The sequence below is a fragment of the Centroberyx affinis genome, unplaced genomic scaffold (genome assembly GCF_046629955.1).
Source record: "Centroberyx affinis isolate AG114_WGS23_722 - 3 ecotype Tasmania unplaced genomic scaffold, CSIRO-AGI_Caff_v1 ptg002401l_1, whole genome shotgun sequence".
In the NCBI taxonomy this organism is placed as follows: Eukaryota; Metazoa; Chordata; class Actinopteri; order Beryciformes; family Berycidae; genus Centroberyx; species Centroberyx affinis.
In genome coordinates this window covers 141595-158756 of record NW_027280652.1, presented here as the reverse complement: position 1 = coordinate 158756, position 17162 = coordinate 141595, and the positions used below count along the sequence as shown (strand labels likewise).

Here is a 17162-nt window from a genome sequence, read left to right as displayed (position 1 = left end):
TTTTTTTTTTTTTAAAGTTTTTCCTATTTTTATCTCCTTTCTATTCTTGTTTTTATGCCTTCTTGTAAAGTAAACTCTGCTTTTAGATATGTGCTGTAGAAATAAAAGTTATTATTATTATTATTATCATTATTATTATAGATCTCTGTGGATGTCGTAAACTGACTGTTCATGAATTCATGGTGACATGCATGCCAAACAAAAAAAAAAAAAAAAAAAAAAAAAAAGTCTTCAAACATGATTATTGCCTTAAAACTGTTAGAAGATGGGAGTTTATGGCTATGGTTAGACTTTAGCATGGGGCTCAGTTTTGGCTTTGGAAGCAAACCAGCTGATCAGAAAGAAGAAGTACCAAGACTACAGCTGCAGCGGGTCCAACAAATGCATAGAGAAGACCTCCTTCCAGAGACAGCCAGCAGCTACGAGAGAGGAGGAGGAGGAGGAGGGATGTACGGATGCGGAAGGGATACGATTATGAGAATCAGGGGAAGGGAGATGGAGGAAAGAGGCGGGGGGGGAAAAAAAAGATGAGGGGTTGTAAAAAATGGAAGGGGGGCAGAACGGGGCGAGGAGTGCGCGAATGACGAGGACGGTAAAAGATAGATGAGGGAGAAAAGCATCGGTATGATTAACAGAACCGGGGGAGGGGGGAGGAGGAGGAGAAAGAGGTTAATTATGCTGCAACCATAAACCCTCGACAATGTGTAATATCTCTGCATAATACATAGCTTTTGAAGATGAGGCATATACAATGAGGAAAACATGGGATGCTCACTAGCTTGGCGTTCCATATCCTTTCGCCTTGGTGAATCCCACGGAGATCGCCACGACCAGGGCCGGGAGACCTGGGAAAGAAAAAAAACAAAAAAAAAAAAAAAACATAAAAAAATGTAGATTAGCATCACATAGTAGAGATGGAGAGAATAGTGAGACGGGGGGGACGGGGGGGGGACGGCGGACGAGATAAGCCCCACCCCAGCCGAGACACAGGAAGCGCTTGCGTATGATGCGGTTCCGGAGGCGGCCGGTCACCGCCATGTAGGACTGCCACGCCTCCGTCAGCACCCAGCAGAAAGACGACAGGAAGAAGAAGTGGAGGAACGCCGCCACCAGGGTGCACAACACCTGGAACGCACAGGGGAAAGAAAGACAAGAAGGAAAGAAGGAGGGATGTCGTTATGAATGGGCTGAGATTATGAGATTAGACTAGAATGTATAACCTCCTCCTCTCCTCTCCTTTCCTCGTTTCCTCTCCTCTCTCCTCTCCCCCTGTCCTCTCCTCTCCTTGTCTCCTGTCCTCTCCTCTCCTCCCCTCTCTTCTCATTGTCTCCTCTCCTCTCCTTGTCTCCTCTCCTCTCCTTGTCTCCTCTCCTCTCCTTGTCTCCTCTCCTCTCCTCTCCTTTCTCCTCCCCTCTCGTCTCCTTGTTTCCGCTCCTCTCCTTGTCTCCTCTCCTTTACTCTCTTCCTCTCCCCCTCGTCTCCTCTCCTCCTCTCCTCTCTTCTCCTTGTCTCCTCTCTCTCCTCCTCTCCTCTCCTTTCCTCTCCTCTCCTCTCCTTGTTTCCTCTCCTCTCTCCTCTCCTCTCCTTGTCTCCTCTCCTCTCCTCTCCTCCATGGTGGGACACACAAACACACAAACCGCTCTCCAATTATAGTAGTGGGATAAAAAGGTGCTCCATGTATCTTGTAACATCAATAAATCACCTCATTTGTTTTGAGACATTGGTATAATTACCGCAAACAAAAAAGACCCTGCTTTTTACATTGTGTTGGATTGCTTTACGGCACAAAACTAGTTTCTGGCGACGGCGGACGGCAGAAGGAGCAAAAGGCCGATGGAAAAATCACTTCCAACATGTTGATCCTCTTTGTGGTGTGGGAGGAGGGGCAGGAAGTAACGGGGATTATGGGAAATGTGGTCTTAACGGTGAGAAACAACAATCGTCTCCACCGCCGTTTCATTTGTTTACTGTAATTATACCAAGGTATCACAACTAGTTTGACAGATATTTATGTGGAATCTGATCAAAATGTCTCATTAGAATCAGTTCAGGTTAAAGGCTTCCCATAGGCAACCAGTGTAGTACTGATCAATTCTAAAATGAACTACAATTTATAACCTCCTCCTTTCATCCTCTCCTCTCCTCTTCTCCTCTCCTCCTCGTCTCCTCTCCTCTCCCCTCCCCTCTCCTCTCTCCTTGTCTCCTCTCCTCCTCGCCTCTCCTCTCCCCTGTCCTCTCCTCTCCCCTGTCCTCTCCTCTCTCCTCTCCTCTCATCTCCCCTCCCCTCCCCTCCCCTCTCCTCTCCTTGTCTCCTCCTCTCCTCTCCTCTCCTCTCCTCTCCTCTCACACACAAACACACAAACCGCTCTCCAATTACAGCAGTGGGATATGTAATCAATCAAACGGCATCACATCCATCATATCAGAGGTGGACCACACTGACTGGGCCAGATCCCATCTTTAATAAAAGGACAAAACCGGCAAACCAACACACCGGCCTAACCCTGTAGCTGTAGCCTTCAGGATCGCACATCTCCGATTGGCCACGTTACCTTATTCCGCGTCTGCGTCTGTCCAATGAGAATAAGGGCGTTGGAGGAGATGATGGAGAGGCAGAAGTTAATGAGGATGACGGAGCGCTCGGAGCGAATGTACCTGCGGGGGGGAAAATAAGAAAAAGAGGACTGTTGAGTTTTACTGAACATCTAGACTTCCTAACACTGCTGTTTGTCATGGGAGGCATGTCACCTTACCTCCAGACGGACACGTAGATAATGATGAGCAGCAGCAGCGTGAGGGAGGACACTCCACAGCCCACGATCAGAGTCACAGACGGGAGCTGTGTTTTATCCATGTTCTGGGAGAGAGGCGGACAAAAGCAGAGAGGAGGAATGTGAACGAGGTGGAAGAGGTGTATACAGTATATCTATATGGGGAGGCGCTTCAAGGCACTGTTGCGTGGGGGGGGGGAGGATGAGGAAAGTCTATGAGCAGTGGTGGAAAGTACATTTACTCAAGTACTGTACTTAAGTACAATTTTGAGGTACTTGTTCTTTACTTGAGTATTTCCATTTTATGCTTATACTCCACTACATTTTAGAGGGAAATATTGTACTTTTTACTCCATTACATTTATTTCACAGCTATAGTTACTTTTCAGATCAATATTTTATATTTAAAACATTTGATCATCTTTATAAAATAACTATGAAATAGCATTGTTATAGGTTAGGCCAGTGATTCTCAACCTTTTTCATATCAAGGACCCCTAATTTAGTCCACATTGGGGCCATGGACCCCCATTTGATGAGATTTTGTCTCTCGGACCCAAATCTGAGAATATTTTTATTGTTGATATCATTTTGTCCAGAATTCCATGATTATCTGTATTGTAGGTAGAGAGATAACAGAGAAACTGTGATCAAAATACTCATTCTTTTACATTCTCTAATTGTGTTCACTTCTTGTAAATTACATAATGCTGAAGTTTAACAGGGACCCCTGGTGGTCCCCGGACCCCACGTTGAGAACCACTGGATTAGACTACCCAAAAGTATAGCTAAATTGTTAAGATTAGCTTCACGTTGACAACTTTAAAATGCTGCTTACATGTACATGTATGTCAATAAATCAGTATTAATATTCCAATAATTTATGAAAAATATAACTCTCTAAATGGGGACAGTTTGCATAATGAGTACGTTTACTTTGATACTCTAAGTACATTTTGCTGCCAATACTTATGTACTTTTACTTAAGTAAGATTTTGAATGCAGGACTTTTACTTGTAATGGAGTATCTTTACATTGTTGTATTGCTACTTTTACTTAAGTAAAAACTCTCAGTACTTCCACCACTGTCTATGAGTCTAATGTCATAGTAAACTAAAGTCTAAACTAAAGTGTGGGGAAATCCAAATAGCTGCCAATGTGTTTCAGCCATCTTGGCCTTCATCAAGTCAAAAAAGACACAAGCAAACAAAAAAAACAATAACACTTGTTCACAGGGTGTAGAGAAGAAAATGAGTAAGTGGTTAGTGTGGTAAAGCTCAGCAGGATGCCTTCACACTCCCACACATAAGGCTGGGTATCATTCGGATTTTACCGATTCCGGCGACATTTTCTCATTGGTCCGATTCCTACTGTATAAATCGTCTGGGTAAAAGACTCCATACAGCTCTAGGGGAGTTAACTTAGTTTTACTACGCAAGACAGACATCGCTGTGTAGAGTTACTCTTGTCTCGGAATTGCTTTTCAAAACAGCTTAAGCATATCTGGCATAAAGCCTTACTTTAGAGAACAAAATACGAGATATAAGTGAAAAAAATTCAAGTAACTGGAGGTCAACATCACAGAACGAAAACAAAATATTTACCACCGACTCTATCTGCCACTTCACTGGCTCGTCCAAGCGCATTCTACCTGTGATTACGATATTTCCGACAGCACTTGAAGGCAGCATCTGCTTGCTACTGTAGTGTAGTGACGGCAAATCTAGGAGATAATGAGGTAAATATTGGACTTTTGGAGTCACAGTGCAATCGTTTGGCTTCAGAACACTTATGATTATGCTGCACGAGCTGTTTTATGGCTGTTTTTTTTGGAACTCGCTGTATGTTATATGGATATATTTTTTTTACGGTCGATAAAATATGGACATACAAACTTCACCGGTGTTTCGACCCTGACGTGAGGGCGAGTATGTTCGTGACCCCCCTGCGTCAAATTACGGCATTGTTTGCGATACCCAGCCCTACCCACACACACACACACACACACACACACCAGAGTTTCCCCACCACTGCCTTAAGGAGCTGCTAACCCACCTAAAAGAATTTCATTTGTCTGGGTGTCCCATGATGGTCTAAATGCTGTTTCAGAGGCTTTTCCACCCTGACAATAATAACATTCTGAGGGAAAAGCTGTCACTCACACACACACAAGCACGCACACACACACACACACACACACACGCACACACACACGCACACACACACACAGGTATCTGGTATCTATGGCTGGAAAGAGGTTGGAAGGCTTGCTACTGTTTGGGCCTCGGCTGGAGAGCAAGGTGACTTCAAGGTGATTCAACACAGAGAGAATAAAAAGAAACACCTCAAACCAGTAACACACACACACACACACACACACCTACTGATGAGTGCCAAGCAAACACTTGCATTCACGTGACATATGGTTTACATAAATAATCCTTTTCTACCCTGAAACCTGGCAGCTACACCGTCTCCATGCTACTGTAGACGTTGTCTTGGTTGCCATGGCGATGCTGTAACATGGCAGCAGCAGCAGCAGCTGCAGCAGGGTGCATGGGTATTGCGTATGTGTGTGTATGCACGCCTGAGCTAGGGTTAGACTGCTATTTCAGCTTGCTAATGCCGGTCTTTTATTAAAAAGGCACAAAGAAATGAAAATAACCTTCACCTTGTTAGCTAAAACATCTTTTTAACAATAAATGCCAAAAAGTGTACACACAGTTCTTTCTCCTCATATTTTTATGCCTAAATCCCATTACTTTTACTTCCTAAAGGAACAGTATATTTGAGTTTTAGTGTCCCATGATGGTCTAAATGCTGTTCAATGCTTTTCCACCCTGATAAAGATTAAATTCTGGGGGAAACACTGAATCCTTCTGGGATTTTTTTTTTGTTTTTTATCATGCAAATTGTCAAATTTAACAGAGTTGAGTACTGGCAGAAAATATCAGCTACTGACAAGCTTCAATAAAAAACAAAAACCTGTAGGCTATGGGCCTTAGAAAATCCATATAGGTTGAACTCTAGCACGTCTATGCTGGCACATGGATAAACACAGATCCTTCACTCACAAATTATACTCACAAAGTATATAGTCATCCTGGCTCATGCCTATTCTAAAAATGGACTACTGACTGCTAAAAGCAACATGCCGTGTCGATAAGCAAGCCTAGTCTGGCCAGGTCTGACAGTGTTAGGCTTCTAGACAATGTGTATTTTTGAGCTTGTAAAATGCAAGTTAGGCTTTGACGGATATGGCTTTCTGAAGGCTGATACCAATACTATTATATTTGGAGTAAAGCCAGGTAGCCCAAATTTAATGCCGATATTCAAAATCTTTCAATTTGACCATTTTCATGCAAAAACGCCTCTGACACAGAATTTAGACCGATAAAACTCCATTAAAACCCAGAGTCAATTCGTGTTAAGGGCCTCACATAGACGACTAGTGTAGCATGGGTCGATTCTAAAATAACTATGTAGCCAATCAAATTGCATCCCATCCATCACACAACACTTGACTGGACCAGATCCCATTTTTAACAACAGTATCGGCCCCACATATCGGCCTGACCCTAGTGCTAGTGCTAGTGTTGCGGTCAGGTCAGGTGAGGTGAGGTGAGGTGAGGTGAGGTGAGGTGAGGGGACAGTGTGATGAAACGACACAGGGAGGTGGGCTGGACATGAGAGACACAGAGAGAGAGAGAGAGAGAGAGGGGGGGGGGGGGTGTTGTCTGTCCCACCCTCAAGCAGGAGATAATTGGCTGAGTTTATAGCCTGTCTTGTCTCCAGGTTTGATGTGTGTGCCGGGGCCAAGTTAATTAAATCCCCCTGATTAATCTGCACTGCAGTGAGTTCCTCCTCTAAAAGCAAAGGGGAAAGAAGAAAAAAAAAAAAAAAAAAAAGAAGAAGAAGAAGAAGAAGAAAAAAAAAAAAAGATTACGAGTGCAGTGGAACGGAAAGGCGTCTGCTGAGACTGACAAACTTTTACTGCCTCTCAGCCAATGGCAGAGAGTCTCATGCGGTGGTCCCACCATCCGAAATAAAGTGACCACACCACATCATTCCACAACAAGCACCAGCAGAGATAGGAGGGGGATCTAATTTGCTCTTCTGCGTTTGAACTCGAAATCTGTGAGGTGAAGCGTTATGCAAATATAAACAGTAAATAAACAGGATTGCTTAGGCAAAGAGAGGTCCACCAATAACAATTTTTCAGAACCACAACACTTTATACAGTAGGTCGGTCAATGCGAGTACCGATCCAAGCACTGATCAATTTACAGTATGGCCTACTACAAATCAATCACATGAGTAACAATCCTCAACCAACTAAAATAAGTTATAATGATGATGCTGATGATAAAATAGAAAACAGGCACTGTAGCATAGGCTAAAGGATAAAACTGGTCTTTTTTTCTGACCTTGGTCCAACAACTTATTGATGGATTTAAAACCGGCTTATTCACTGTATATGTGCTTCTAGGATATATATGTATATATATATATGTGTGCAGTGCGTGTATATGTATGTGTAGGTGTAGGTGTATATACTGTATATATGCATGTATATGAAATACTTTGCATTATTATACCCCTCTTCTTCTTTTTTCTTTTTTAAATATTTATTTATTTATTTTGCCTTTATTATTGTTGTACCTTACCGTGTTTCTGTCAATAAGTAATACCTAGGACGATAGATAGGATAGATAATAGGCCAAGCAATGTTATACTATTGATAGCTTGACACTCACATACACAAAACCTGTACATCTAAATTTATTTATTCATCAATTTATTTATTTTTTATTTGTATTTTGAAGAAGCCTGAGAGGGGGAATGGGGGAAGGGGAACGATAGCAGCCAAAGCCATGTACGAATGAATCAATAAAAAATACAGATACAACAGCTAATTCAAAATAGGTTAACAGATAGGAACAGCTCAGAATAGGTTAACAGCTACAGAAAAGCTCAGTGAGAATAAGCTAACAGATATGAACAGCTTATTCGGAATAGGTTAACAGACAGAAACAGCTTTAACAGATAAAGAAGAGTGCAGTAGGTTAGGCCTAATAAAACAGAATGGTCGTTTAGCCCACATAACCAAGGCTCCTCTTCTAAACAATAGCTGCTCTGCCTATGAATTTCACAAAGAGCAGCATTCTCTCATGTGAGGAGACGGTTTTCATTCGAGTATTTATTTCGAGTATCGGGCCAGCTTCATTTGCCAATCTGCGTATGAGTACTACAGATACTATCGGTGCACCTCTGTAAACAAAGCAGGCTAGCATAAATGCATACATGCGGGCATCCTGGTAGGCTGGCACTCCCATAGTGTATAGCAGCACACATGGCCGTGGCTTGAAGCCATACAGGCCTCAGTCTTGTTGACTTATTTCTCACTCTCAGAATGTGGGCTAATTGGTCAAAGAGAGGTTTGTTGTCACTGCATCCACTGGCCTCTGACAGCACACATTCAAACAGAAGAATAGGCTTACACAGGCTTACAACACCCAAAATGATACAAGCACAACCGCGTTCATTCATCTCCTCCCCCCCCCCACCTCAAAACAAACCTAGAAATGGCCGCGAACTGGGTTCAGGTTCGGGTGCTTTTTTTTTTTTTTTTTTTTTTTTTTGCTTTTCACTGCAGTGCATTTTTTCCCCTGTTTTTCCTTCTAAAAGCCCGCAGCAAAGTTGGACCAAGTGTGGCACGGCAAAATGGACAGGAGAGGTGGCGGCAAGAGAGTAAATGATGGAGAGAGTGGAGGGAGAGAGAGAGAGAGAGAGAGAGAGAGAGAGAGACCTACAATATAATGCAGCGCCAGAGCATGAAAAATGATGTGATGAGATGACTGAGGGGCACAGGATAGAGGGATATGAAGAGGAGAGGAGTGAGGGGGAAGACAGAGAGAAAGAGAGAGAGAGAGAGAGAGAAAGAGGTTGGGGGTGTTTATCATGCCGGGGCTGTAGGAGGCTAGTTGCAGACAGACAGAGGGGCTGGGCCATTTAGAAGGTACTATGTGTTGCAGTAGGAATAATTAGCATGGTAACCATGGGCGTCTCACACACACAAAAAAAAATCAGTATAAAATGGGGGAAGGGAGAGCGGGAGAGGAGTTGCCTTTTTCGCCTTTTTTTTTTTTTTTTTTTTTTTTTGGCACAGGGAACCGAGTCAAATTGCCACCATTTTGCTCCCCTCGGGGCGTGTGAAGCCTCCAGACTGCGACAGTGCTGTGAACGGCCTGTCGTCTGCCCAGGTAGAGGCGGGCGGGCCACGGGGGGGGGGGGGGGGGGTATAGCAGGCCGAGGTCCAAGGAGAGGCAGCAGCCGTCACGTGGTGCAAGAGAGCAAGCAAGCTACTATGAGGCCACCATACTGCTGCACACAGCCTCAGCCCACATACACACACACACACACACACACACACACGACTTGGCTCCGTGCTAGCCTCGATAATGTGCTGTTCTCTCTGGTATATGGAGAGAACGACACACAAAAGCCAAACTCCATTCAAAAATCTTGCCAGTTTAACGCTGCCTTGAGTATTGGTACATGTCCACACCTCGCAGAACATGACTTCAGAGCTTTTACGAATTGTTAGGAGTCACTCTTCATTTCGGCATACATCTGAAACCTGTTTAGCTTTTAGAATCCCTGTTATTCCTGAAATCCTCGAGTGAGCAGCGTGAACCAATTCCAAAAAATGAGATTTTATTCAAATTAAGTGCTGTTTGTTGTATCAACTATATGCCAAATTTACAAGAATACCACAACTGCTAAAGGCCTTATGCTTTACAAGGTGTGTACATTTGCCTCACGGCCACATTAACCGGCTTTTTCAATGGAGTCCGACATGGCGTTCTCTCCCCCCATCATGGTGTGCTCCATGCTAGCAGCGTCCGATGCTACTCCTGCTGTCAAGCGATGCTGGCAAAGCTGCTCAGTGTGTTAGCATGTTGCAGCTTGCAGAGGTGCATCCCCATACCTCCCACTCAGCCTCAGCTAAGGCCCTCTCCTGTTAACTGAATCATCTTAGCTCCAGGATAGAAAAGAGCTAAAAAAAAAAAAAAAAAAAAAGCAAATAGGCCTATAGAATACGCAGCTGCAGATTCCCAGCAACGAGAGACTGCCCGTGTTCATTCGTTGCCGTCAAACCGTGCGGAAGCCTACCTTCGCTCACCTCCTATCCCTCGCTTTTCCATATGAACATCTTGAGGCGTTTAGAAACAGGCTATTCAGCTCAAACCGAGGCGTTAACAGCCGGGGTGCTTCAACAAGCCATAGTGCAATCCATAGTTTCCCCTGCCTGCCATTTAGGCCATGCAGGCAGCATAAACAGCATGGCGTCTCCTATGTCTTTAAGAGAGCCTCTGGTACCCATGCTGTTACCAGGGCAACTAGTGAACAAACTGCTTCCGAGGCAATTTCCAGTCTAATAATAACTAATCGCGCTGGATGAAAATTCCCCACAAAGACACTGCCCTTTCCCCAAAGAAACTGGGACACATTTGAGTCACTGGGATTCTGCAGTGATTTTTACAGACATTTCCATTATCACAACCCCCCCCCACCCCCACCCTCCACCCCCCCTCCTCCTCGCCTGGCTGTGTCCAGCTGCAGCCAGTGTCTCCCATTATAAAAAAAAAAAAGGGGAATTGTGTTATGCAGCTCCAACTGTTATTAAAATGTGTCTTTCCAGATTATTTGATTGCCATGCAGCACCGTCTCCATAGGGCCTGGTAACCATGGCGACACCATTTGATAGTCAAATATGTTAAAATATGCTAATGTGGACATCAATTGATCAGGTTCACGTGGAACGAGAAAGGGAGGGGGAGGGGGGGTATGGAAGCGTGTCGCATGCATAATTATTGGCAAAATGGTTAAATGGTTATCCAAAGAAAAGGCGCTTCAGAGAAAGAACCGGAAATGATAGGCGGAACTCCCCGCCTTCTCTCCTTTCCCACGTTGTGGACTATTGATTGCGCAACACAAGACCCGCCTTAATGGGATGACTGACAGGTGGACGCCTGTGACAATGTTAATGCAGTCTCGAAATGCATTTGCAATTGCATTTTGCCAGGGAGTCAGCGCAGTGGCGAGTGTGTTTATCGGCAAAGACAGGAGGCGCTGTTTCGCTTTTTACATTTGGATAAGCCATTTCCATTTTGCCACCTTTACAGCATAATATTGTCTTTGATAATGAAATGTAAAACGCCCTATTAGAGAGTGCAAACCCATATAAGGTAAATGACATATCGATAATAACTTTGTCATCATTATTGCGTAATCACATGAAACACATCTATGCAGTTCGGGGAATGCATTTTAATTTCCCATTTTGCATCATCATTTGAATAAAGCTAACAATAAAGCGTTCAAATCTCTGTTTAAATGAAATGTCAATATTAGTATAGGAAATGTCAAATGCAAATGACATTATTGAATGTGAATTTTCATTTTGAGCCAAAAACTGCACATACAAGTGGTAAATTCAAATGTAGGATTACATGGCCATTTGACATATTACATTTCCATTTGAATTATGCATGCCATAGCTTCCATTTGGGGGGGGGGGGCATGCAGGTATGTATGATTATCAGTTATAACATTTAAAATCTTCCAACTACAGCATCCATTTCACCATGTAATGTAGGCCTATGCAAATCAATACATCTCACAGTGAACAGCTAGCCTGTGCATTGGGAGCTGGACTGCACAGGTTGAACGAATAGCTAGCCTTTTTCCTATGTGCAAGAGATAAACAGCACCCCATTTTCTTCGAGGTTCAACTTAAAAAAAAAAGAAGAAGAAGAAAAGAAAGACGCCCCAAAATCCTTTACTTGGCAAGCCTATAACAAACCCTTGCTGCATGGCTTTGGCATGTCGAGATAGAGAGAGAGAGAGGGGGGAGAGAGAGGGAGAGGGAGAGAGGGGGACAGAGAGGGAGGGAGGATCTGTTGATATGTAATGACAATGACGCCCTTTGCCCACACACACCAAAAAAAAAAAAAAAAGAACACCGCCGGCAGATGCATTCACATAAACCACCACAAAAAAAAACACACACACACACACCGTCTCCGGTACCTTAACGACCAACGAAGTCAAGGGAGGTTGTCGGACTTACCATGTCGGGATTTAGCCGTGCTAAAATGGCGAAGGTGGACAGTCTGTCACACACGCATTTGGTTCTGAATGAGTCGACTAGCACGGCTCTGCAGCCCCTGGCAGACCAGGATCCCAGCAGAGAGGAGCTGCACGAGAGGAAGAAAAAAAAAACACACACACGCGCGCACACACACACACACACACACATATACACACACACGCACACACACAAAGCGATGCGGTGAATAAAAGCAGCCCCGGCTACAAAAAAAAAACAAAAAAAAAAAAAAACAAAACGATTCAAATCCCTCACGTTACACCGGCTATTTAACCCTAATCCACTTTACATCTCCGCCGATTGCAGGCGAAAGCGAAGAAAACGCAGGGAACATAGTGATGAACGGGGGCTGTGTGGCGGCGCGTGCTGCAGGTCTCTGCCTGGACACATTATTATTACAATAGACTGGAGATATCGAAATATCAGATCGAAAATAATATTATTAAACATGATTATTATTATCGTTATTGTTATTATTAATATTATTATTATTATGTCGTCGGTGTTTTCAATTATTATTATTATTATTATTATTTATTATTGTTATCGTTTGAGCAGTTCTGCATAAATTCCATAGATAGGTTTACACTGCTGGACCATAGCAATTGCCATTGGTGGGAAGTGGGTATGGCAAGGTGTGCCACTCTTTACAGCCTATTATATCTTGTCCTTTCCATCATTATAATGGAGACCAAAGATCAAGCAAAAAAATTGCCAGAAATCTATTTGGAAGTCATAACTAAAAAATATCACTGGACCAGTGTTCCCTCTGAGCTGATACTTTGGTGACCTACGTCTAATCATTTATCACATTGACCAAATAATAACATCTTGCCAGTCGTCAGCTATTGCTCCATTTTGTCCACAGAAACCTAGCAATGTGAGCTGGTTTTGAAGTTTTGCTATTAATCACATTAAATGCAAGGTCTGACACTGCTTAGGTTTCAGTAAATTGACACCCCTGGCAATTAGATAACAAAAACACCATTTCAATGGGCTCTTGAGATGGACTGGCCTTTTATGACTCTGCTTGAGTGCACTTAGAAATTAAGAAAATAATCCAAATGGATGAAAAAGCAGCCAAGTGTTATGAATTCACAACAGACAGCAATAGGCCATGGACTTAAATTTTCTCAGCCCAAATTTACATAGACATGATTTGATTGAGCAATGCTCTGTTTTTGACTCACACTTGTACGCGAGCCATGAAATCCAGATTAATTTGTCAGGCCCTGACAATATCAAGTGCTTAAAATGTCAGTCATCATCCTGCATTTTTTGAAAGAAGCTCAGAGAAATCTATAGATTGAATTTAGTGCTCACACAGACCGACCCAAAAAAAAAAAAAAAAAGGATAAATCAACGAGCCAGACAATTTCTGCAACCGTTACACATTGCACGGCTCACAACCCACAACACTCAACTGTATTATGCATTATTCTAGCTAACATATGTACACAGCTGGTTTCAGACGGCTGTGTTGCTCCCTGTGCTGCAGTGATTATTTTCATCATGATCAAACATAATTCAAATAGCACTTTTTTTTACATAGAGGATTCTTACATTTGCCAACTTCAAAACATATTTATTGTCAAAGTGGGACCCAGCTTGAGACCGTGACATGGTCTCCTTCCCTCGTGTTCATGGGGAGCCACAGTCTGGAGGCTTACTGTGTGCCTCCAAACTTGAGATCAGTCAGTTTACTCCCATAAGTACGACATACAACAAAAACATTAAATATTCAAGCTATAAAAGGACAATAACGGTGATGAGAGCCTGAGCAAACCAACTGCACCAGATTACCTGTGTTAATGATGGCACCTTAATGAGGCTTCGAATATTTACGCATCTTTTTCTCAATCTAGTACAGTGGTTCTCAACGAGGGGTCCGGGGACCACCAGGGGTCCTTGAGGGGGTTCCAGGAGGTCCCCAGCAAATTGATGAATTGTTAAACTTCACCATTATTTCATTTACAAGAAGTTAACACAGTTATAGAATGTAGAAGAGTGACTGTTTTGATCATAGCTTCACTGTTATCTCTCTACCTACAATACAGATAGTCATGGAATTCTGGAGAAAATCATATCTAGCAATAAAAGATATCATCAGATTTGGGTCCGAGAGACAAAATCTCATCAAATGGGGGTCCGTGGCCCTAATGTGGACTAAATTAGGGGTCCTTGATATGAAAAAGGTTCCATATAATCCATATAATTTAGTTTTCAGACTGCTTTCAGAAGACAATACCTCAGCCCGATTCCACAGAAATAAATAGTAACGTCTGCTGACCTCGAGACATGGAACCAACTAGGGATAATGGTGTAACCGGTTTACTCCGATGACCCAGGAGAATGGCAGAAAAACCACACACACACACAGAGAGTTAAAAGGGGTTTTAACTCAAAATACCCACAAATCACAGCGTCACCTCCGATTGGCCTAACCCTGCCGTGACCGCAGGCCCAGCGCAAACTCTCTTACCCCATGGCGCAGTTGGGTGGAGGCAAGGAACGAGAGAGACAGAGAGATAGAGAGAGGAAGAGAGGATGACCGGCAGTAGAGCAGTGTTTTAGCCCCAGGAGGAGGCTCAGTGCTGACATTAGCACATCACCTCTAACAGAAATCCAATATATTACAACTCAGCGCAGTCTCTCTCTCTATGGATGACGTGATTAGGCCTCTCTCCCGACCATAGAGGCCCGCAGACAGTCTTGCCCCACTGTCTAAATGGATAATTTAGGTGGCGGTCCAGCAGCCCTGCATGGGAGAGTATCCTCTGCCAAGAACAGGCCACGTGGATGAAAACCAGTCTGCCAGCATAGAGGCAATGGAAACCTGGACTCCTATGCACAGGGGGAAGAGGAGTCCTGAATGAGGCTCACCGGTCAGGTCACAGGATCATGCATATTTGCAGGGAAAATCCACCATGCAACAAAATCCACGTCTAAAATGTGAATTTCTCGGATCTTAGAGAGTTCAACCAATATTTGGACTCCACCAATATTTGAAAAATGCTTGTTTGACTGATGTTTTATTCTGAAATGAGCCCTTCATTTCAGTATAATGACTCAAAGTCACTCTGATTGTCACAGTGTCTGCAATGTTGAAGTCCCACTCATTGTCAGCTCCAGAAAGTACCGTATAAATAGAGCTGAGCTGAGAAAAGGAAACTTTCTTATGTGCATAAAGGCAGTCTAACCTGTCTAGAATCAATGGAATAACATAACAACATGGGCTGATTGATGGGTTGAAACAAATGGGTTTATTTTCCTTTGATGCCCAGCCATTTCTATAACACATTTTGAATCGGTTGGCTTGGCTCCAGGAGCAATAAAGATGTTACATATCTGCAAAACAATGTCCATTGTCAGTTACAGCAGAAAGTTACATTTGGAGAAAGACGGTTGTTGCAAGATGCCAACAGTGTGTGAATTTGGTTTTAGATTAGATTAGATGAAACATTAATAATCCCTGGCCATCACAACAACAATAGTAATAGGCTGCATTAAAGAAGAATATAACTAAGAATAGAGCAAATGGGCTTGCATAGGAAACTGACAATTACAACACTAGAATGTGTTAAAGGAATACCAAGTTTTTGGAAGATTGAGTTGAATTTAACCGCTGAGTGATCAGAACATAGACACCATCCATGGGTCCCCATTGGTTCCCATGCTCCACACTAACACTTTAGCATACACTATGTTGAGTGGCAGTAGGTTCCATGCTAATACTTTAGCATACACTATGTTGAGTGACAGTAGCACGTTAGTATACACTATGTTGGGTGATAGTAGGCTCCATGCTAACACTTGGGTACTCTTGAACTGTTAAATATCACCAATCTATGATTTTCAGTGTGATGAAAGTATAGTAATTTACCTTTTTGTTTTATCCACTTTCCCTCAAACTGCCTTGATCGTCTACTTCTACTTCAGTTAATGATTTCTTACATTTCAGTAGCCTACAGGTATGAGATAAGCAAAACTAAATCATCTTCCATACTTAATTGTTTTTACATCATCATGAATACATTGTGGGGAGAGAGACAAGATTAGCCTGATTGACTCATCACAAATCAGATTTTAATATTAAAATCTGACTTGTGAGATTAAATATCACTCATCATAGTGTATGCTGAAGTGTTAGAACGGAGCCTATTATCACTCAACACAGTGTATGCTAAAGTGTTAGCATTGAGCCTACTATCACTCCACATAGTGTATGCTAAAGTGTTAGCATGGAGCCTACTATAACTCCACATAGTGTATGCTAAAGTGTTAGCATGGAGCCTACTATAACTCCACATAGTGTATGCTAAAGTGTTAGCATGGAGCCTACTATCACCCACATAGTGTATGCTAAAGTGTTAGTATTGAGCCTACTATCACTCCACATAGTAAAGTGTTAGCATTGAGCCTACTATAACTCAACATAGTGTATGCTTAAGTGTTAGCATGGAGCCTACTATCACTCAACATATGTTAGCAAGGAGCACAAGAGCCAATTATATGGACTTGGACATGAATGATTTTAGTGTCTTTTGTTCTCATCACTTACGGGGGAAGTTGACAGGACAATCTAACAAAAACTTTGCGTATTCCTTTAAGAGTGTTGGAACTGTCAGTTGTTTTCTTTTAGACTGGATCGCCACTCTTCAGGGCAACAGCAGATTAATGAAAAAATCACATAGCTGAAGTATTTACTTTACATCACAGGTATGAGATAAGCAAAACTAAACGATAATGTCAGTGCAAGTGAGAGTGAGAAAGGGAGAAAGAGGCTGGCGTTGCTTGTTATTGATTTCCCCAGATTGAAGCGTGGTGCCGGTGAAGGCCCAGGCCGCTTCACAGCTCTTATCAACATGACAAGGACGCCTCCTCAGATTCCAATTTCTCCCCAAAATATTAACTCATTAATCATAGCTGCTGTCCGAGATGGATTTTAATTTTGCTTAGAACATGTCTTCCTCACCCCGCAGCCCCCACCCACCCCAAAACACCACGAGATTAGATTTTTTTTTTTTTTTTTTTTTTTGTCCTTGCCTGTATTTCTGTCATTGTTTCTCTCAGATATTGCCCTTGTGTTGTCTCTCACCTGCCCAGCAAGCATTTGACGGACGGTGACGTTGCGGGACGACATCAATTTCAGCATCAATTATTAATATGATATCATGGCACAGTAAAAATTTACATTAAGCTTTGGAAACTGATTT

At 42.8% G+C, this 17162-nt stretch overlaps 1 protein-coding gene across 1 annotated transcript in view; it reads right to left on the bottom strand.

Annotated features, from left to right (window-relative positions):
• Nucleotides 1-17162, bottom strand: part of LOC139656176 (adhesion G protein-coupled receptor B1-like) — a gene marked incomplete at its 3' end in the record, with an annotated part of 82153 nt that overhangs the window by 15951 nt on the left and 49040 nt on the right. Inside the window, exons 17-22 of the mRNA XM_071533680.1 lie at nucleotides 11908-12034; nucleotides 2754-2857; nucleotides 2553-2655; nucleotides 975-1125; nucleotides 776-845; nucleotides 353-419 (exon numbers count right to left, since the gene is read on the bottom strand). Coding sequence (XP_071389781.1) covers nucleotides 353-419; nucleotides 776-845; nucleotides 975-1125; nucleotides 2553-2655; nucleotides 2754-2857; nucleotides 11908-12034 — 622 coding nt within the window. The remainder of the gene's footprint in view (nucleotides 1-352; nucleotides 420-775; nucleotides 846-974; nucleotides 1126-2552; nucleotides 2656-2753; nucleotides 2858-11907; nucleotides 12035-17162) is intronic.